This window comes from Drosophila miranda, chromosome 4, assembly GCF_003369915.1.
Source record: "Drosophila miranda strain MSH22 chromosome 4, D.miranda_PacBio2.1, whole genome shotgun sequence".
In the NCBI taxonomy this organism is placed as follows: Eukaryota; Metazoa; Arthropoda; class Insecta; order Diptera; family Drosophilidae; genus Drosophila; species Drosophila miranda.
This window is the reverse complement of record NC_046677.1, coordinates 31,896,131-31,917,400: the sequence shown is the minus strand read 5'-3', so window position 1 is coordinate 31,917,400 and position 21,270 is coordinate 31,896,131. Positions and strand designations below refer to the sequence as shown.

At 42.7% G+C, this 21,270-nt stretch overlaps 5 protein-coding genes across 5 annotated transcripts; 3 read left to right on the top strand and 2 right to left on the bottom strand.

The window, feature by feature from the left end:
* Positions 1-647: 647 nt before the first annotated feature.
* LOC108161893 (39S ribosomal protein L4, mitochondrial) lies at positions 648-1,741 on the top strand. The gene is made up of 2 exons (XM_017296288.2): positions 648-1,393; positions 1,452-1,741. The coding sequence occupies exons 1-2, from the start codon at positions 732-734 to the stop codon at positions 1,669-1,671; spliced, it is 882 nt and encodes a 293-aa protein (XP_017151777.1). The 5' UTR covers positions 648-731; the 3' UTR covers positions 1,672-1,741.
* On the bottom strand, positions 1,669-2,706 carry LOC108161892 (NIF3-like protein 1). Its single transcript, XM_017296287.2, has one exon. The coding sequence runs from the start codon at positions 2,620-2,622 to the stop codon at positions 1,732-1,734; it is 891 nt and encodes a 296-aa protein (XP_017151776.1). The 5' UTR covers positions 2,623-2,706; the 3' UTR covers positions 1,669-1,731.
* Positions 2,707-3,113: 407 nt separating this feature from the next.
* Positions 3,114-17,562, top strand: LOC108161888 (NF-kappa-B inhibitor cactus). Its single transcript, XM_017296283.2, has 7 exons — positions 3,114-3,390; positions 4,056-5,109; positions 5,538-5,715; positions 5,864-6,074; positions 15,752-15,840; positions 15,919-16,176; positions 17,187-17,562. The coding sequence occupies exons 2-7, from the start codon at positions 4,319-4,321 to the stop codon at positions 17,256-17,258; spliced, it is 1,599 nt and encodes a 532-aa protein (XP_017151772.1). The 5' UTR covers positions 3,114-3,390; positions 4,056-4,318; the 3' UTR covers positions 17,259-17,562.
* On the bottom strand, positions 17,536-19,912 carry LOC108161889 (cell division cycle protein 20 homolog). Its single transcript, XM_017296284.2, has 3 exons — positions 19,232-19,912; positions 18,829-19,165; positions 17,536-18,768 (listed from the first exon to the last, which is right to left on the bottom strand). The coding sequence occupies exons 1-3, from the start codon at positions 19,541-19,543 to the stop codon at positions 17,819-17,821; spliced, it is 1,599 nt and encodes a 532-aa protein (XP_017151773.1). The 5' UTR covers positions 19,544-19,912; the 3' UTR covers positions 17,536-17,818.
* A 118-nt stretch (positions 19,913-20,030) lies between these two features.
* On the top strand, positions 20,031-21,137 carry LOC108161896 (protein cornichon). The gene is made up of 4 exons (XM_017296290.1): positions 20,031-20,289; positions 20,361-20,473; positions 20,543-20,686; positions 20,768-21,137. Exons 1-4 carry the CDS (start codon positions 20,140-20,142, stop codon positions 20,793-20,795), a joined length of 435 nt encoding a protein of 144 aa, XP_017151779.1. The 5' UTR covers positions 20,031-20,139; the 3' UTR covers positions 20,796-21,137.
* Positions 21,138-21,270: the final 133 nt, after the last annotated feature.

The window sequence follows — 21,270 nt, the reverse complement described above, 5'->3', positions numbered from 1 at the left end:
AATATAGTTTACACACACTCTTAGCCTACGAGATTTTCCACACTTCCCAGATCTCTAAATATTATAAAGAACATAAAACAGCTTTTTCAAATTTCAAATTACTCAACAGTTGCCCAACTGTGGACCACTCTGAACGCCAATCTGTTTGTCAGCTGACAGAAGCTTGTTGGTAGGAAACGATATTCTGCAATGACGTCAAAATGACATAAAAAGGAAGAAGGACGTTGGCCAGGGATGTGCCGGGGTGCCGAGGGGGCGGTGCTGGTGCAGCCGAACAACAAATTCCCAGGAAAACCGATGCTAATCCCTTCAATGATGATGAATTCAGCTCTTTAATTTCTGAAATCGTGGACAAGGTGCAGACCAAGGCGGGAAACAACTCAACATCCGCTGAAACATCGCATCAACGGAACAAGTTGTGAGAAGAAAAGAAGCCAGTGGTTCAAGCACCCAAACAGGACACTGACAAAGTCGAGAGAACGTACGTCCCAGATTTCTGAGATTTTTTGAGCCACAAATGTAATTCAATTTCATACAAATGGTAATAAAAATATAAAAAAATTTTAAATCTCACCCTTACAGATAGAACGAGAGAGCAGCTGACACTTGGGCGCTCTTGTGGTTGTGGGCTAAGATTCACGAACTCATATGTGTCAATCGGTATATCGATAGTTCGCCCGATAACATCACTAGTGCACCTTTTATTTACTTAATTTACATTATTTTCGAAAATGTTGAAAAACATTTTAAGTAAATCGAGGCAGGTGTGGACTCCACTGGCACGTGGTCTGTCGAAGACCAACACCCAGAGCAATGTAGCCGCCGAGTCCGCAGCTGCTGCCAACATTACAAAGCCGGCACTGATATTGCCTCAAGATTATGCCGACTATGCGCCACTAAACAGGAATGCCCCACGCCAGGCATGGATAGAGAATATCGATGCAGTGGCCGAGCGCAAGATGGGTCTGATTGAGCTCCATCCGGATGTGTTTGCGGCACAGCCGCGTGTGGACGTCATTCAGGAGAACATCGAATGGCAGCGAAAATATCGTTATGTAAGTTTGGCCCATGCCAAGACGCGGGCGGAGGTGCGTGGCGGCGGAAGAAAGCCGTGGCCCCAGAAAGGCATGGGTCGTGCTCGACATGGCTCCATACGTTCACCTTTGTTCAAAGGTGGTGGCGTCATCCATGGTCCCCGTTCGCCCACCACACATTTCTACATGCTGCCCTTCTACAAGCGCGTGATGGGACTGACCTCAACGTTGAGCGTGAAGCTGGCCCAGGATGACCTGCACGTCATTGAGAATGTAGACATTCCCACCAGAGATGCCCAATTCATCAAAGATCTGATAGCAGAGCGCAATTGGGGACCATCGATCTTGATTGTGGACAAGTGAGTGGTGAGCATGAACTTCGAGACAAATGCAATCTAATGTTTGCTTATATATCAGAGAATACATGTTCCCTGAAAACATCTGCTATGCCACCGACGACCTGGGCTATGTGAATCTGATGCCAGCATTTGGTCTGAATGTCTACTCTATGCTGAAGCACGATACGTTGGTCCTGACTGTGGATGCCGTCAAGCATTTGGAACAGCGTCTGCTATATCAACTGCATCGGACTGATGCCACCAGCAAGGGCGGCAAATTCAAGCTAGATCAAGTCTAAATGTTATATTATAGTCGTTTATTTGTAATTTAACTATTTTTGATGCCAGAAAATGCATTGTTAGCTGCGATTTATTGTTGAGCTTGCTTTGGGGCGGCACTCAGATACCCGTACGGCCGTCACCAGCGGATCTTGGTCCTTCTCCGATATGAGGATTTGACAGGCTCCCTGCAAGAGTTCACCAAGTTTCGGTGCAAACATGCGCAGGAATCCGCGCTCCGAGTTGCTGTGATTGCAGAGCAGCACGGTGGTACCATTGTGATTGAATTCCAGCAGTTCGTGATGTGACATTTCGCCCGTGATGATGGTATCGGCCTGGATGCCCCGCAAAAGGGAGCCACCCGATCCCGCACAGATGCCCACAGTACGCACAAGTGTCTTTGAATCATGTCCCACGGCCAGGGCCACGTGCACATCGTTCTCGATGTGATGCTGCAGTGCCTCAACCAACTGAGAAATTGTCATATTCGTCTCGATCAACCTTCCCGAGCCGGTGCCAGGTTCGGTGCACCCGAACTCGGGTATCAACGGCCGAATGCTTTTAATGGTCACGGACTGGGCCAACCAATCGTTGACGCCACCAGTTTTCTTATCCCACGACGTATGGGGCGAATACAGGGCTATGGAATTGGCCAAACAGGCAGCCACCACCCGCTCCTTCCAGTTGGACTTGGTAATTCTTGTCAGGGGTTTGAAGATTGGCGGATGATAACTAATGATCATCTCCACCTGCTTTTCCACAGCCTCCTTCATTACGGGCTCGGTGAGATCGTTGGTCAGGAGTATCTTTTTCACATCTCTCTCATTGTGCGGCTCGATCAGAAGTCCCACGTTATCCCACTTTTCGGCCAGCGAAAGCGGGGCAAAGTTTTCGAGTTCCTTGACAACAGCAGTTAATTTGCGACCACTGTAGCTGCTCATTTTTCTTAAGCTAGTTACACCCCGTAACATATGAATTTTGAAATTTTTTAGAAATAAATAAAATATTCGCCTGGTGTTTTTTTTGCAGAATGTCTGTCACATGGGAAACATTACCTAACACTAGTATTTCTGGCGGTAATTTAAAGAGAGAAACAATATATTTCATTCATATAAAATAAATTTAAAGTGAACAAAACTCTGGTATGCATATTATAGTTTTTATTTACACAGGGAATATCTCACTTCCAATTGAAGAAAAATAAAAAAAATGCGTAAAATAACATATGGATAACCAACAAAAATGAACTCTGCAATTTAGCTCTGCCGTGTTTTTTCCCGACGGGAAAATTTTAGCGCAGTTTAGGTAAATCGTTTATAGGGAAGAGTAGAATTTACTAACAGGCCTATTTTCCGCGGCTTAACTCAAGTTGCTCACCTGTTTAAATGGAGGTTTTTTAATGGTGGATTCAGTGGGTTAAGGTCAACTTATTGTCCGTTGAACAACACTGGTAATCCTAATAAATATAACTAAAAAAAGTCAAGCTACCGAAGAAATCGCGTCGCAAAGAAAAAACGCGGAGCACCACTGAACGCACGGCGGATGAAAAATATAGAATCGCGCATGCAGAAAACTGTTCTGCAAAAATTGTTTGACCAGACATTAACATTCACGTATTATTGTATAAAACTAGCTTAATTAGCAAATGAGTTGAATTTGTGCATTTTACTTATAACACCCATGCAAAACGTAGCTAAATCGTGCGTAAAATCAGAGTGGAACAGCAATTAAGCTACAAGGTAGTGGGCGACATAGTGGAATATTTAAAAGAATATTAATATTAATGTTCCAAGTGAGCTTGGGAGGGTTTCATCACTCCCCCAGGCTACCGCCTGAACCTAATATTAATGTTTTAAAGCTGCCATTTTGAAAAGAAATCACTGAGAATGTGTGAATGCAAATGAAAAACAAAGAATAGGATATAAAAAGTGACCGAAGATAAAGAGAGAGGCTGTGCGGAGAAAATAGATCTCCAGAAGTGGCAGTGTGTGAGTGCGTGTGAAACAAAAGCAGATGGAAAGTGCAAAATGGAAACATAAATATATGCACAAAGTCTTAATGGAATAGTTCCCCAATGAATCGCACGGGTTTTTTGTTGCTCAGCTTTGTTGTCAGCAATACACATGTATAATTTATAAATTGCTTTAATCTACAAATTGCTGTTATTGCGTTTTCACTTGCGCCCCCCATCTACGTTTGTTTCACTCGCACCCATGCCATGGCACATTAAAGCTCGAAAGCGCAGTTACGTGAGCTTGCGAGAGTGTCAACTTATGCCAGTGTGTGTGCGCGAAAGAGAGGCAGACCGATAGAGAGACTAAAGAGAGAGCTTGCGATTAAAACTGAGCTCAAAAGCAAAGTTCAACTTAGTAAATTTCCACAACTCAAACTAATTATTTTGCAGAAGAACTAAACAACAAAAAACCCAACCCCCACTTAAACAAACTTTTAATAAAACGACAGTGAAGTGCCGGAGAGTAAAACATTCAAGAAACAACTGGCAACGCAACAAGTACAAGTACATACTCGCGCCGCGCAGAATAGAAAGCCCAGAAGCAGAACCAAACCGAACCGAACCGCAACGAGAGCAGAGCCGAGCCGAGCAGAGCAGCGCTGAAACCAAAGGCAAAGAAAATTAAGTAAAGCAAAGCCCTAGAAAGCTCGAAAATGTGGAACCAAACAACAGAGGCAGCACAAGCAACAGCCGCAGCAGCAACAAGTGATAATAGCAAGGAGGTGGCCAGTGCAGAGGAGTGTGGATGTGCTGCCAACTCATTTGATAACAGTAAACATCCAAAATCCTCATTTGGCGGCAAAATCAACGAGAAGACGGAGCAAAGGGGCGACAACGACGACGACAACGCCATTAACAAGCAAAAAGAATTTGCAGCACAAAGCGAAACAAGTGATTCTGGTTTTATATCTGGACCGCAATCATCGCAGATCTTTAGCGAGGAGATTATCAGCGAGCACGACACCGCAACCGACACCGAATCCAAGCCCAAGACCGCACCCGCCTTCGAGTCATCGCAGAAAACCAGTCAGGCTCCCGATCAAAAGCAAATCGCTTCCGTGGTCCTTGATTCGGGCATCATTGACGAGGTCGAAACCGAGGAGGAGGACAACGACGAACAGGAGCAACAGAATCCAACATCCTCCCAGGCTGGCATCAAGCAACAGCCGGCCGCCACTGAACAAATGCGCCTCAAACACAACACAGACGCCGGAATACCACAATGGACAGTCCAAAGCAATCTGGCCGGACGTGGCGAGGTCCTCAACAATCTGGGCACCAGCACCTCCATTTCGGGCCGCAGCAAAGCCATCAGTAGCGATAACAAACCCACGAATGCAGCAGCCTCAGCATCTGCCTCTGGATCGGCTAATCTGAACAACAGCAGCATCAATATCATAAACGCCTGGGAGCAGTTCTATCAGCAGAATGACGACGGCGACACGTAAGTATTTCCGTTGAGAATTTCCCGAAAAATCGCATCGAGACGACTTGACCACCAACTGTGGGGGAGAGTTTCATGAATCACATTAAAGACAATGAGAGACTGGGACTCGGTCTGGGACTGGGAAGAAACGCGACTTCAGACGTGCACTGACACATGTGTGTGACTGATTCGGGGGTTTTCCTGGTATGTGGGCAGGTATCATCATCATCAACAACAACAAAACTGGTTTTTGGGCAAGTGTTTCTTTCCTTGCCTTTTGGGTTTTCTGGGTTTTTACTCACGCACGAGACATGACAGACAACAAGTGTTCGAATGAAAGCCACAAAGAAAGAAACGGCGGAAGGAAGCAAAAGGGAGGGCCAGACCAGACCTCAGGTAAATAAACTCTGACTGATCGTTTGTTTTTGCTTCTCTGTGTGTTTCAGACCTCTGCATTTGGCTTGCATATCGGGTTATGTCGATGTGGTGGCCGCCCTCATACGCATGGCGCCGCATCCATGCCTGCTCAATATCCAGAACGATGTGGCACAAACCCCACTGCATTTGGCTGCCCTCACAGCCCAACCGAATATCATGAGGATGCTGCTACTGGCTGGAGCTGAGGTAAATATCAATCTACTGAAATTGTTTGTGGATTTACTGCTTAATCAAAAGGAAATAACAATCTCTAGCTATCCCATTAAATCACTAACAAAAGCCTTAGCAAAGATCTATCTATTATTCAATACTTATAATACCATATCCTACACAGCCCACAGTTCGTGATCGTCATGGTAATACTGCTTTGCACCTATCCTGCATTGCCGGCGAGAAGCAATGTGTTCGTGCCTTGACGGAGAAGTTTGGTGCCACGGAGATCCATGAGGCACATCGCCAGTACGGACATCGTTCGAACGACAAGGCTGTTAGCTCCCTCAGCTATGCCCGTCTACCCGCCGATCTGGAGATACGCAACTACGATGGTAAGTGCCCCTATATTTCGCTATATATGTATGTGCATATAGTACGTAGTAAATGGTTTATTTTGAGGCACATTTTCATGAAAATTTTCATGAATCTGTGCCAAAAGAAATGGTATACATATATTCCTAGATATAGTGTAATTTGCTGTCCCGACATCGGCTAGCCACAGTGCGAGACAATGTCTGTCGCCTGTTCGTATAGAATATATGTATCTATACCAAGGAATGTGTATTTGTGTACATATATCTCTGGTTATAGTCTTTGAACAGATGCCAAAAATACATTGTGGCCTCTCCTCTCCACCCTGAACATTTTCCACGCTTTTCCACGGTTTTCGGTAAGACATCCCACCCTCTCATCTCTCACCCCCTGCGTTATTGATTAACAAAAATAAACGAAAAGCACACATTCGCCAGGTTCTCAGACGTCAGCAAAATTCACTATTAAAACAAATTATACAAGAAAATGGAAAATGGAAGGAAAAACAAGAAATTCTCTTATATAAGAAATAAGAAAATTGCTGGAAATTATTTCAAATGTAAATTGATTTACTTCAATTTATTGAATCAATTAAGTACAGATCAAACATGGTTTTTGTACTTTTATGGAATTACTTTAAGTTCGTCCAGATTCCGCCGGACTTAATTTCGCATACATTTTGCGTCAAGGAAATCATTTTGCAGGCGTTTGGCAGCAGGGGCAGGGACGGGGCAGGCGTGGCGGCCCATCATTTACATTTCGCATTCGTTCGGTTTCCTTATTTGATTTGGAACAGAAATCGAATTATTGATTTGCGTGAGGTGTGGGGGAGAGAATGAGTATTTATAGAAACAAGACATTGCTAAAGTCCCAGAAATTTGCATGGCACTGGAAACATTGTTAGATATTTATACAATTCTATAGATTGCTCAGAGATTTATTCTTCATTGCACAAGCGAAAAGTGCCAAAAAGAATGCCTAGACTCGAATCTCGCTATTTTTGGCCAAAACCAAGAAGAGTAAAAGTAAAAGTCTTTGTCCCTCTCTTACCAAAAAAATAAATAAAGGTTAATAAACTTGTGTCAGAGGGTACACACGAGTATAATGCAATATCAAAGTTATTTGCTTTTAACCTTTCGTTTGTTTAATCGATTTCCCTGCTGGGAGTCAGTCGTGTTCCCTCATACATTTTTGGTTTTTTGTTTTTCGATTTTGCTATAACCTTGCCCAAAAATAAAACCCAACAACAAACCACACACACAAAACAAAAAGAGTGCCAAATGAGTCTGAGTTCGAGTTCGTGAGTGGCAAACATTTTGGTGAACAAACATTATTATATGGTCAGCCTTAAGCAGCAGCAGCAGAAACCGGTTTTTGGGGGCTCCCAGAAACAGCTGCTCTTCATAGGTACGTGTATACCTATTTATGCTATATATGTACATGTATAACCATTTCGGAGACTGGGACCGAATATAATGTATTTTGGCTAGCCAACGGCAGGCAGCAGGCAGACACAGCCGACCAAAACTATTAAAAACCAAACGAAGCGAGAGAGAGACGAGCAGACAGACGCTGCCGCCTGAGTATTTCTCTTTTGAAATTTCTGGGTTTTCCCGATCGCCAGTCTACTACTTGCACACAAAACTTTTTGATTTGAAAGCAATTTGAAATATCGGAATCGGGACAGGGCAGGGCAGAGTTCTGTAAACAGATTGCTCAAAGAAAATGTACTAAAGAACGGCCTTCCAGCCCTCCTCCCTCCCGAGCCAGTTGACGTCAGTCTGTGGGGAATTCACACACGCAAAATGTACTAGAACCGAAGTTCAATTTTTTGTTCCAGTGCCAGTGCCCCCAAGTCAAAATATAATCCTGTAATTTCCATGAAATTCTGGATATTTCATCAGGCGTAAAATCAGACATTTTTTGTTTTGACAGAGTACTTATTTCTTGGAAACCCAAGCGTAGCGTACCTTCATGAATCTCCCACTGATATTAATAGAATGACTTAATTTAATATTATACCCCCATTTAAAGGGCTTTTTGCTAAATTCCTTTCCATTTAAATGTAGAAACTGATGTTAAAAATAGTGCGAAACATTTGTTGAGTTGGCCGGTTGGCTCATGGCCAAATACGGCACCATAGAGACCTAAAAAGAATCTACCAAAAAAACAAAGCCTAAGCAAATAAAAGAATTTTCGATCGATAAGAAACGAGGGGGAACGTTGTGAGTTGCTGCGGATACCGCAACTCTACAGTTATACCCGATACTTAGTCAGTATGGCTCTCCTCCGGCAGACGCCGCTAATATTAAACGACACGACAAAGAGTGCGTGCGAGAGAGACAGAAAATCAGTCTGAGCGTGACGTCGGGCGCTGCGTAGCCACTGCAAATTGATTTGTTCCTTTTGGCTATAAAAATTATCTGATCTAAACCAGATTCAGCAATCTGATAGATATGGTCGTTATCTATGATTCTGCGTTTTTAGTTTTCTCGAATCTGCAATATTGTGGATGCCACAGATTTTCGTCCTTTGTGGGGGCGGAAGTGGGCGGGGCGAAGTTTTGAAATATTTTTGTAGCAGTGACATATCACAGAGTCTGGATCCAAAACAACGTTGCTCTAGCTCTTATAGTCTTTGAGCACTAGGCGCTGAAGGGGACGGACAGACGGACAGACAGACATGGTTCAATCGACTCGGCTATTGATGCTGATCAAGAATATATATACTTTATGGGGTCGGAAACGATTCCTTCTGGACGTTACACACATCCACTTTTACCACAAATCTAATATACCCCAATACTCATTTTGAGTATCGGGTATAAAAATCCGCTTGGTGGAGGAAATTGGGAAAGGTTCGTTATCAATGAAGACCATTTGAACTCTCCTAGCCTCAACCTCAAGCTCAAGCTAAAATATTTGTGCTGATTTTCTTGTGGGGAAATCCCAAGTATTTTTGTAATTACGGGGATTATAATCCATTTTGGGGGCCCCTTCATTACCGCTTCGCACTCGCACGCAGGCACGCACGCACGCAACGGGAAAATGGGAAATGGAAATGAAAATGGATTTCGATTATAAATAACCTCACGCAATCGGAGTCCCCCGTAGGACAAGGCTCTATTAATAGTTGGAGAGCAGAGAGCCTTCTGCTGCTCCCCTCTTTCAGACAATGGAATGGAGGGTCCCATTGCAGAATTTCCCCATTTTGGGTAATCGATTGATTGTGTGAATTCGTTATCGAAAAGAGGGAAGAGAGAAGAGGAGCCCACATGCTCGTTTTATACACATATACATATATGTACATATATGTTTTATTATCTGGATGGTAATTGTGACGTTTCCAAGTACTATACTAGTGTATGCTTATCTGTACGTAAAGAAGCGACTGAATCCCCGGATCGATGGATGAATTTCCAGAATACGCTACAGGGCAGTACATACTGCATCTTTTTTTTTTGTATTCCCACAAATTTTCCCAAGGGAAATTACCTCCCTCGTCCTATGCTTTATTGCAAATGTAGCGTTGCAGGGAATTTCAGAATCTGAAGGAATCCCCCCTCCCCCCCCCAAGAAATAAGCAGCATTTGTGCCGCATGTGTGGCATGTTGCATTGGGAACAATGCCAATTATCTCTCGAGAGAGCCTGAAGGCTGATTCTTAGGATTCATGTTAATATACAGATAAAAGTGAAATGCATATATCGGTTCATTCAGAGAAATGAGAGTTCGAATCACAAATCTGTTGCTGGGCACTTGAATTCCGTACTTCCCCCGACAATCGATTGATAAGGCGGCTTTCCAGAGCCAACGCCAAAGCAAACGAGATATGTCCGACCGTCCAGCTGTGTATTCCAGCCGATGTTCGATCGTCAGCAGACATTTGGTAACTGGGAAATCAGTCGTACCGTTATCAGAGCCGACGGCCAGGAAAACCCCATGGTGGTCGTTTATTATGCGATTATACGAGTACGACGCCCCGATTCCGATTCCCATTGCCAGTACCTGTTACCATTAAAAAAGAAGATAACTAGCTATCAGCCAAATGGTTTTACCATTTCAATATTCCTTATTTACGATGATCTTGGGCCGCCCCATACCATGCCGTATGTGTGTGGAATTAAGTGATCGATATTCGAAAAGATCGATCCGGTCGTTTGTTCTTTGAACCGTGGACGATGAACGACTAACGACAGTTAGGAATTCGCTATCAGGGCATGACTTGACGGAAGTCGTGGAAAACCAACAATCCTATAAACCTTTGACGTAGCCAGAACAATGGAAATGCCTTTCAAGAAGTCACCTAATGATGGATTGAAACTAATAACTGCCACATCGGAACTTAATTATCGTCGATTGTGGGGGACTGACTGGACCTTAGAACAGAAACAGGAACGCATGAGAAACAAAGAGAAAGATAGTTCGATATACATATATGTACATATGTAGATACCTATAGCGCCTTACCCGATCCTATCTATAGAACCTGTTTTGTGTCGGGGTGTCGGAGTTATTTACTTACTTTTGATTCCATGACATTCTATCTATGGCATCTATCTATTACATTAATGAATAACATATTAGTCAGAGACAGCGCCTGGCCTCTCCCGCTTTGTTGTGCAGCTGCTGGCTGTGGCAAACGTGTAAAATGATCGTATTTCCGTGGGTAGATCAGATTGATGAATCGGTTTGATCGTATCATTTCCGCCTTATCCGCTTAACTCTTTAAAGAAACTGTCTGTTCAGTTTGGTGACCCCTATGGGCGCTCTCATATGAGAATTAAGATCTACACCGGACATGGTTAAATCTCATAAATAACATCGGAAATGTTTCTCTCCCCCCCTGGTTTTTGCCATTATTTATACTCGCTTGTCTTCAATGAATACTCGTAGTTCATATCCAATGAGTAAAATGTACGTTTTTTCCCCCGCTTAAAACATGAGCTCAACAACAAAAAACAAAAACAACGGAAGTTTAAGTATTGCAATATTGAAAGCACTATGAATGATACTACTACTGCCTGATGGAAGACCCCAACAGCACAAATACCGACGAGCCCTTATACGTTGATCTGATCTCCCTCTCTACTGCTGCCGCACTCCGACATGGATGGCGTAGCACGGGTGACCTCTTGTATGGGAAACCTATGGCGGCTCCGTTGCTCAGGTGGGATTTTCCCCCAAAATTCCCCCCATTTGCGGCCTTATTATACCTGGGTTTTGTGTGTGTTTTCTTTTCTTTCGTTTTGCCTGCCACACGTGGCTGACGATCCCCAAGTATTTGCATTCCGCATTCGAATCGGATCGGGTCGGATCCAATACAAAATGTAGCTCAAAAGAAAGTCAACAACGGTGGCGGTGGCGGATCGCTGACATAACCCACCCGGTGACTGGTGACTGGTGACTGGTGGCTGGAACTGGCTTTGGATCGCCGACTCCCGATCTTCAGTCTTGAGTTGAGTCTTGAGTGCCTTTCAAAACACTTTCATTGCCAAGTCAGTCAGTCAGTCGTTGTCGTCGTTGGAGAGTAACGTCATGGAATGGAAAATCCGCAGCTTTAATTGTGCTAAATTGTGCGCGTTGTATGTCATTTGTTATAGTTGTTGTTGTCGTTGCCGTTGTCGTTGTCGTTGCCGCTGCCGTTGCCGTTGTTATTTGAGTTGATTCGCTTCATTTGGCGGTCGTCTGGGTCTGGGGTTTTTCACTTGCAATTCGGTTCATTTTCACGTTGGGAAAGTTCGACTTCGACTCAAAAATTGGCAAATGGCGCCCAGAAGTCTTTTCGTAAATAAACTACTAATTTGATATTGTCTTTTACCCTCTCCTATCTTTTCTTTTTTTCTGTGCATTTTGTATGCTTTTGTGTGTCTTGTTTGGACAGCTGACTTTTTCGTATATTTTTTGTGGGTTTTTGTGGTGGCCGCCAGGTAATTCCCCTAATGGCCTGGTACCTTCCTTCTTTGGCACGCGTTTGGGGGAAAACTCAAAACCCAGCTGCTAAAATGTTTACTCCACTTTACAATTTCTAATCAAACGTTTGAGGAATTCCCAGAGCACCAATGAATACCAGGCCTATCGATACTTGTCTATACCACATCCTGCCAGGGGATTGAATAATCTTTTATTAGGAATACAAAAATAATACAAATAGTAATAATGACTGGATATTAAGCTTATCGATCCCACCAGGATTGTCACCGGACTGACTGACAGGACTGGCCGATGGCCGTTTCGATCATGGGAATTCCAACATCTAATTGCGTCGCCGAAACAAAAGCGAACAAAAGCGAACATTCCAATAAATGTTTGAATAATCTTTTATTAGGAATAAGTTGAATTCCATAAATGTATAATTATGAATCAATGAACCGCCATGATATCCCACAGTTGCCCTGAAGGACAAATACATTCGTGCGGAGCAGAGTGGAGTGCAGTGGAGTGGAGGGTTCTACTACTACTGCTACAACAAAACCCGTTGTAGCAACGAAACAAAACAAAAAAAAAAAAAAAACAGATCCCATCTCAGAGATATGCCTGCTTCAACAATAAGCACAATTAATTAAATTTAAACGAAAGACAACAACAGCCTGCCTGCCAGCAACATCAACATCGTGTTTAATATTTGCGGGCTGTCAATAAATTTATGAACTTTGCGGCGACTTTTTGGCTGACTTATGGAGTACTTTTAACTGCGCCGTTTTTGGGTTTTTCTCACAATATAACAGTTAACATAAGGTCGCCGGTCGCCGGACGCCAACGCCTGTGTAAATAGGCATTAAGTACTGGCCTGGTAGTGGCATGAAGTGGAGGTGCAGTGGCATTTTGTGTTCGAGTGCTCGACAAATAGAATTTCCCATGGGGTTTTCTGCGCAGTTCTCAATACGATTGCATAACGGTTACTAAACGCTCCGCAAACGCTCACCTCACCTCACCAATTCGATTAGCATTATATTAGCTGATGTCAGGTTTTTCGGTGCCCAATATCTCACAGACTTGTTGGCAGGTTCCCCTCCCAAAATAATGAAAAAATCATGGAACGGATTAAAAATTTTTTATGGTGATTTTTGTGACGCAGCCAAAGCGGCGGTTGCGGGGGAATTCCCAAAACAAAGTTTGAAACAAACTTTTGTGTTTCATATTTCATGTTTTATATACATATGTATGTGCATGTATGTATACATGTGACTGTTTGTGTGTCTATTAATAACTACCATATATACCTCCAAGTTGCTATATCTCTAGGTTGGTTGCCTACTACCCATCTTTAATCGTATGCTAACGATTGGCACGTTGCTCGGATCCGAAATCCGAAATCCGAGATCCGAGCAGCTTTGCAACAACAATTGAATTGAGGACTGGGCTCTGTCTTTTACAGCCGCCTGGTCGCCTCATCTCTCTGTCTCTCAATCGGCTAGTCTTAGCTGCTTCTCCTTTTAGTTAGTCGAGCTTTGGAACAGCACACACACAGACACACACACAAAAAAACTTCATGTTGTCATCGTTTATTTTTAAAGCTTGTGACACAATTGTTGCTTTTGTAAACCTCCCCATCATCGTAGTCGACGAGTCCGAAATAAAACAAAACCAACAAAAAAAAAAAGAAAGAAAAAACTGGACTGTAGAGTTTTGAGTTTCTTGAGCAGCCACTGCCGCTTTCTTTACCTCTTTCTTCAGTCGAGAGAGAAAATTCGGAACTGGAAACGTAAAAAGGTACTGGTCTGGTTTTTGTATATGCTATGATCTATTTCTTTTAATCTTTCTTTCTGATAACCTCCTGATTTGATGACTCAAGTTCATGGCTAGAGCCTGTCGCTATCGCTTCTAGGATTCGACTGACTCATAAATCTCCAACTTTGACCATTACTGCATTTCCCTAAATACTAATCGTAGTCACAGTCAAAGCTTAGAGACTGTGACTGTGTTCTCAAGCAAAAACAAATTCTTTGCGGAAATCTCCGATCTTCCTCCTACAAGTGTTGGCAGGGCGAAGGGGTATTATGCAAATAGGGGGTCCGACCGGCCGACTGCTGTTTGTGTGTGAAAGTCAATCAACAGCACGTGTAGCCAGCCAGCCGCAAAAAATAAAAGCAGCAAAACCAGGCAAAGCCAAAAGACTACGTCAACTAATCATAAAGCCATAAAATCAAGCAAAAGCCCAGGCATTGAATACAAACAAAAAACTAAACAATCCGCCTTTATTTTTCAACGTTTTTTTTACTACAATAATCTGTATGCGAGACGAGAGACGGACCACAGCGATACCGAGCAGTAAACGGCTCAATTTAAGAATGAGAGACTGATTCGATGATTCTAGTAGGGGGAAGACAGCAACTGCTGAAGTATGGAGAGATCAGACGAAAGAAAGGCGTATTTCTAGATTTATAGTAGTATATAGTAGCAATGCAAGGTATAAAGTTTTTGTTTTTGGTTAATTATCTTCAAGAACTGCCGGGAGAATAGAAAAAAAACATGTAAAAAAGGAATTTAAAGAAAAATAGAAACAGATAAAATCCAACACATACAATTTTTGATGAAATTTTTCTTGAAAAAAGTCAATTTTTCCCCAGCGATACTAAACGACATTTAAATAATATTGCATAAATTACATAAATCATAAGCTCACATACATACATATGTATGTATATAGTGACTGCACACCGGTCATAAAGTAGAGCCGCGGCCCTTGCCGCAGCATAGGCTACAGTCTCTGAAAGTGTCTTTTCATAATGCGCTGATTTCTGAGTAATAATTCCTATAAAAAATGTAAGCTATATAGATATACATATAGACTTTATATATTTTGTTAAAAGTTCAGCAAATAAAGTATTTTCTACATGAGTATCCTTCTGTTCTTTGCCAACTTTTAATTATTATTCTTCTATCTTTTACTCGTATACTTATAAACGACTGATATTCGGAATCTTTTTTAAGTTTAAATGTCAATTAAATTATTTGCAAATTCAGCAATTTATATATTAGTATGTGTATCAGATACTCGTATCTCGTATCTAGTGTGTTCAAACCAATTTGAACTTGAGCAAACTTGTTGCTGAAGCAGAAATCCAAAAAATCAAACTTTGTATAGGTTTTTTTTGTTGGTTTGTTAACTTTAAAGCCAACACTGCTGGGTTTTGTTGTTGATATTGTTATTGTTGTTGTGCTCTGTCTGCTGTGTGTGATTGTGTGTGTTATTGCTGCTGTTTTATTGTGGGAATTTCTTGGGTTTTTCAACGCACACACCCATGCACTCGACACTCGTCAGGCAATCACACATGAACACACACACACACACGGTGAGAGACATGCGAAGTCAACGCGCGTTGTCATATTGTCTTATATGGCAAAAGCCTCCACTTGGCTGGCACCCTACCCTCCAGCCCACATGGAAACCCCTTCCGTCCAGTGGTCATTGTCGTAATCGAAGCTTTTTTTTGTAGTCGTATTATAAAACGCTACTTGTTTTACAACTGAAAGCGGTTCGTTCGGAGAGTGGGAGCTTTTGGTGGCTCAAAAGCTTTGAGAGAGCAGGAGATCGATCGCATTTCATTCATAAATAAAGCTTTTGTCAGGGCACAGTGGTGCGACACTCCAATAGTACGAAATATAAAAATTATTTAAAAAAAATTAAAAGCTAACTCTTGTTTAAATGTAACAATTTTTGTAATCAAAATGTATATCTTTTTTTTTGTATTTTAGGCGAACGCTGCGTACATTTGGCTGCCGAAGCAGGTCACATTGACATTTTACGCATTTTGGTATCACATGGAGCGGATATCAACGCTAGGGTAAGTCCATATACATATATACTCTCTGTTAACAAAGAATATTTCGCCTAATTCGAATATTTTCGGATCATTTGATAGGAGGGTAAATCGGGACGCACACCTCTACACATTGCCATTGAGGGCTGCAACGAGGATTTGGCCAATTTCCTGCTCGACGAGTGCGAGAAACTCAATCTGGAGACGGCCACCTTCTCCGGCCTGACGGCCTACCAGTTCGCGTGCATCATGAACAAATCCCGAATGCAGAATATACTCGAGAAACGCGGCGCCGAGACCGTAACGCCGCCCGATAGTGATTACGATAGTAGCGATATTGAAGATCTAGACGATACGAAGGTGAGCGTGACTGCATAAATTCATAGAAAAATCAAAAGAAAACTAGAACATAAGAAAGAAACATGGACCACCACCAGCTTCCAAAATGTTCAAAAAGATTATATGAAAACAAATATAAGGATGTGAAAATCCTTTAAGCTGAACTGGTATTCAGTTGAAATAATCCGTTTAGAAACTGTAAAAACTGTTGTCACATTTATGTATTGTTAACCAAAAAAGAAAACAAAACAAAAAGCAATCAATAGACTAGCAGCATCGATCTAGATAGGGGATCTATGTTTTAGTAGAGCCCATTGAAAGAAGAGAAAAACCCTGCAAAGTATATAAGATAACGATCCAACCAACAAAGTAACGAACAAACACTGCAATAACTTATACTGATATATGCTGATGTCCGTAACCACTTTGCGTGGCACAACCAGGCGGTTATTCTGATAAGCTGTCGTTCTGTGTAACTCTTGATGCTCGTTGCTTTAACTCTCTCTCTATCTATCTATCCACCTACTACATCTGCTACTATGTATTCTTGTATGCCTGTGTGCGCATGTCAGTGTGTTTGTAATTGTTGTATGTGAGTGTGTGTGTGTGTGTGTGTGTGTGTGTGTGTGTGTGTGTGTGTAGCGCCTAGATCTAACTCTTTATGGAACCATAAATTCTACTATACCCTAAGTTAGCTAAATCTAATTGATGTTTTCATGTTCTGACTGAAAAAAATAAATATTTTACTCTTAAAAACAAAAAACAAAAAAAACAACAACAAATATTCACTTTTTTTTAAATTATGAAGATGATGAATGGGGAAAAGGTATGTAATGTAATGTATGTTTACTCCTAATAATTTAGTTTCTTGTTGTTAAATTGTTTGTTGTTTGCTGCTTTTATTGGTTAAAATTGCTTGTTTTTTATTTGGTTAACATAACATAGTCTTCCCAAAAAATACATATTTTCAACTGAAATATGTAATTTAACAAACCTTATATTGTTTATACCCCGTTTTTGTGTACTTGCAGATGTACGATCGCTTTGGTGATCCGCGCTACTTTGTCAGCTACAACGGCGGCAATCCCATGACAGTTGCCTGAGTGCCCTAACCACTTGTACATACCACCCCATAACTTAGCCTAAAAATATACATACATACACATATACGATTAACGCAAAAAACAAAACCCGAATTCCAAAACTTAACAAACTGGTTCAATTGCTGTTCCTGCCTGCCCCTGCCCCTGCCACTGCAAAATTAAGTAAAATGTATGCAATAATCTTTGACACACGTTCTCCCATGCCCCCCAACCGAAGGAATGAATGTAAAGCACACACATAATAGTACTTAAAATGAAAATAAATCATACAAGGATGCAGAATGTCAGGCATTTTATTTATACATATTGAAACTTAAATTTAATAAATTATTAGACAAACTCCTTCATCTAGTAACTATATATATCGTTACCTTGGTACAAACCGCAAACAGGAAATAAAGTAAAGCATTCAATTTAATATATAATTTACTAGTCCATGAACAAAGGATGGCAAATAACGCTAAACTTAAAACGCAAAAGGAAATATCTTATGTCAACGGCACACACACACAGTCTACAATGTTATTACGTTTCTGATTAAGGCTAAATAGTGTGCAGTTCTAGCGAATGCTCTGTCGGAACATGCTTTGCTTGGCCTTGCTGTTGACGCTGGCCGACTTCTTGGCTGCCAGTGGATCGGGGGCAAAGCAGTTCCACAAACGCAATGTCTCATCAGCACCGGCACTGATCACAGTGCTGCCATCTGGGGACATGGCCATTTGCAGGACACGCGACGTGTGTCCCGTCAAATCAGCCTGCTTCTCCATTGTGGGATACTTCCAGATAGTCAATTGATTATTGGCAAAGCCATGGGCCGAGATGAGGTCCTTGTAGTGTCGGGAGAAGAGCAGGGAGCAGACTTGTGACTTGGAATCGACCGACTTGATCAGCGAGCCATTGTTAACGTTCCAGAACTTGATGCAGCGATCAGCAGTGCCGCCACCGGAGGCCAGGGTACTGGGCTGCCAGGGGCACCAGGCCAAGGCACGCACGGCCGCCTGATGCTCATTGAACTTGTGGAGGGCCTCGCTGGCCGTGCCCACTCCGCTGCCGGCCAGGGACCAGACGTTCACCAGGTTATCGTTGCCGCCGCTGGCCAAGTACTTAAAATCGGTTGACCATTTCAGACCGCATACCTCTTGCGAATGGCCGGCTAAGGAGGAGATTTTGTGCTGCCTCGAGCGCACATCATGATGGATAATGGTTCCATCGCGACTGCCAGATGAAACCAGGAAGGAATTCCAGGCCAAGGAACCAACGCGAGCACTGTGACCGTCCATCACACGCAGCCGCTTCACCTTCGAGCAGTCCCAAAGCTCAACGGCACCGGTGCTGTTGCCTATGGCCAAGATTTCGCCCTCCTGTATCCAGGACAGCGAACAGGCGTAGTCACCCTCCTCAAACTCGGTCAGCTGTTGAATTTTGCCACTGGCAGCATTCCACAAATACACACAGCTGCCCAGAGCAACGGCCACGATGTTGTCACCACTCCAATCCATCAAATTTAGATCTGTAACAAAAACAAGACAGAACTGAGTATTGCTTTAAGGGGATGACAGATGCAACCTACAGTAATCGTTAATGAAGTCTGGAGCATCTAGGATACGTTCTGAAGTGGTTGGTATATAACGAGAACCGCTCTTAGTCGATATGGGTGTCTTGATGGAGTAAACCACCTTCAGGGGATTCGTGTGCGACTCTGGTGCGACTGGAGCCTTGTTCTGAAAGCACAAAATGCGACCACCTTTGCTGTCGCCGGCTACTTGGGCCACCTCCGAGATAAGCTTCTGTCGCTCTCCCTTGTGGGCCGATGCCTGGACATTGGTCTCGTTGCTGTTGGTGTTGGTGTTGCTAGTGGTGGCCTTGTCATTCTCCTCATCAGATTTTTCGCCCCAGTCTTTATTTACCTGCTCAGAGAAGAAATACGCCATTTTGAGAGGCCATCAATGAAGTTGCTGGTTCTCTTCACTTACCAGAAAGTGCGCCAACTCAAAGTTGGTGGCCGCGCGATTCGGTATGAAACGATCGCCACCGCCTGGCGTCTTTGTTGGCGTCGTTGTCGACTTCTTGGTATTGCCTTCGCTACTCTTCCCGGGCGTCTTAGTGGGAGCCTGTACGCCGGAGAAGCTGGTATTATAAGAGACGGACAATACCGAGCGTGTCGTATTCTGGCTTCCATTCAGGGACGCCTCCATCTTCTTCTTCCAGCGCGGGGCAGGTCCGCATGTCTCGCCGTGCATGATCAGAGCATTTTGCAAGTCGCTCACAAAATTGAACTGAGACATTTTGGCAAACGTTGGGTTTATCACGTACTTCAATTATGATTAACCAGTGGTCTAGTAATAGCACCGTTCGGTTTCTAAAATTTGGATGTGGGTTGTTTGGCGAACAATAATGGCGGTTCGATTTGGAATTGCAAGGTGACCGTAAGCGGCTTTCCGAAAAATTATACTTTTGCTCATCGAAATATATACTGAAATACTAAAAGTGTTCAGAGCATAGGAAATTCGAAGTAAGTTTCCAGGCACACTATATAGGAAAAGTGTGCCGGCTGTGACCGAATTATAAAAACTATGTGCACGACTTGAAAGTTAGAATTCGCATATACATTTGCTTCGTTATTAAACTATCACAATTCTAAATCACGTCTGCTTGCTGTCCAAGTTTGCCGTAGGTTCGTTGGGTGCTCAGAACCGCCACACTGCCTCCACATATATTTTAGTTTAGTGTGACCGTACGTATGTCGTCGCGTTCTTTCATCCCTGGTCCCCAGCTGTCATCTCACCGCCCCGCAAGAAAAAAACAAGCTAGTTTTTACAACAATTGAAAATTTACGTAAATAATTAGAAGCGTGCCTTAGCAAGAATTATTTGTCTACACGATGGTTTTCAACTTTACCGCCTTCACCTACATCGTTGCCCTGATTGGCGATGCGTTCTTGATATTTTTCGCAATATTCCATGTCATTGCCTTTGATGAGCTGAAAACAGATTATAAAAATCCAATAGATCAATGTAACAGCCTTAATCCGGTGCGTATTCTAAGTGCAGTGTAGCGCTCTGGGATGTGTTCAGTTACTTAATGGATTTGTATTACTTTCAGCTAGTCTTACCTGAATATTTGCTCCACATATTCCTCAATTTGTTATTCTTGGTGTGCGGCGAATGGTTCTCCCTGGCCATCAACATACCCCTCATTGCGTATCACATTTGGCGGTAAGCAGCGTAGCCCGCATAATGACTCACTTAACTGATCATGGAACTGCTGAATATCTTGTCTTTTAGCTACAAAACTCGTCCAGTCATGTCCGGACCGGGTTTGTACGATCCTACAACGGTGCTGAAGACGGACACCTTGTCGCGCAACATGCGTGAGGGCTGGATCAAGCTGGCCGTCTATTTGATTAGTTTCTTCTACTACATCTATGGGTAATTAGCGATGCATATCTATTCATTTGCTTTTCAGGGTACTGTTCACTCATTTGTATAACATTTCTTGGCTAATTTTAGCATGGTTTATTCGCTCATCTCCACATAGAGCTGCCTGGGGATCGGGATCTCTACATCGTGTATAAGTTGTCATAAAAACATACGGTACGGTACGGAACGAGGAGTGTGGTGTGCCGTGTGCCCCTCCCTTCGGATGAGATTGTCTCACAGCCGCGAACAATATATTTCACATCTGTAAAGTTTAGGTGTAAATCCCATCAGTGCGATTCATAACAAACGATATTACTCAGATCAGATCAGCATTTTCTTGTTTGCTTATGATTTATTTTTATTTTATATTTTTGTAAAGTTGTATTATTTTTTTTTGCATTTCGCATTGTAGTTGGTGTAGTTGGATTTTAAGCATTAAATAAAAGTCAAATCGAAGTAATTATTGTACAATTTTCATATGCAGCCTGAGGGATAGTGGATTATTCGACTAGCCGGAGACATGGAGAACCTGATTACGTCCAAAACGCTTATCAACTATACCAACATAGATATCACAATCTAACATAATGGAA

Excerpts from the sequence above, each read along its gene's own strand:
- LOC108161889 (XM_017296284.2), bottom strand. The coding sequence starts at position 19,543 with ATGTCTCAGTTCAATTTTGTGAGCGACTTGCAAAATGCTCTGATCATG. Across the intron at positions 19,166-19,231 it reads TTGAGTTGGCGCACTTTCTG|GTAAATAAAGACTGGGGCGA; the intron begins GTAAGTGAAGAG and ends TTCTCTGAGCAG. Across the intron at positions 18,769-18,828 it reads AGACTTCATTAACGATTACT|ATCTAAATTTGATGGATTGG; the intron begins GTAGGTTGCATC and ends TTTTTGTTACAG.
- LOC108161896 (XM_017296290.1), top strand. The coding sequence starts at position 20,140 with ATGGTTTTCAACTTTACCGCCTTCACCTACATCGTTGCCCTGATTGGC. Across the intron at positions 20,290-20,360 it reads AATGTAACAGCCTTAATCCG|CTAGTCTTACCTGAATATTT; the intron begins GTGCGTATTCTA and ends TATTACTTTCAG. Across the intron at positions 20,687-20,767 it reads TTCTTCTACTACATCTATGG|CATGGTTTATTCGCTCATCT; the intron begins GTAATTAGCGAT and ends GGCTAATTTTAG.
- LOC108161893 (XM_017296288.2), top strand. The coding sequence starts at position 732 with ATGTTGAAAAACATTTTAAGTAAATCGAGGCAGGTGTGGACTCCACTG. Across the intron at positions 1,394-1,451 it reads TCGATCTTGATTGTGGACAA|AGAATACATGTTCCCTGAAA; the intron begins GTGAGTGGTGAG and ends CTTATATATCAG.
- LOC108161892 (XM_017296287.2), bottom strand. The coding sequence starts at position 2,622 with ATGTTACGGGGTGTAACTAGCTTAAGAAAAATGAGCAGCTACAGTGGT.
- LOC108161888 (XM_017296283.2), top strand. The coding sequence starts at position 4,319 with ATGTGGAACCAAACAACAGAGGCAGCACAAGCAACAGCCGCAGCAGCA. Across the intron at positions 6,075-15,751 it reads GGAGATACGCAACTACGATG|GCGAACGCTGCGTACATTTG; the intron begins GTAAGTGCCCCT and ends TTTGTATTTTAG. Across the intron at positions 16,177-17,186 it reads AAGATCTAGACGATACGAAG|ATGTACGATCGCTTTGGTGA; the intron begins GTGAGCGTGACT and ends GTGTACTTGCAG.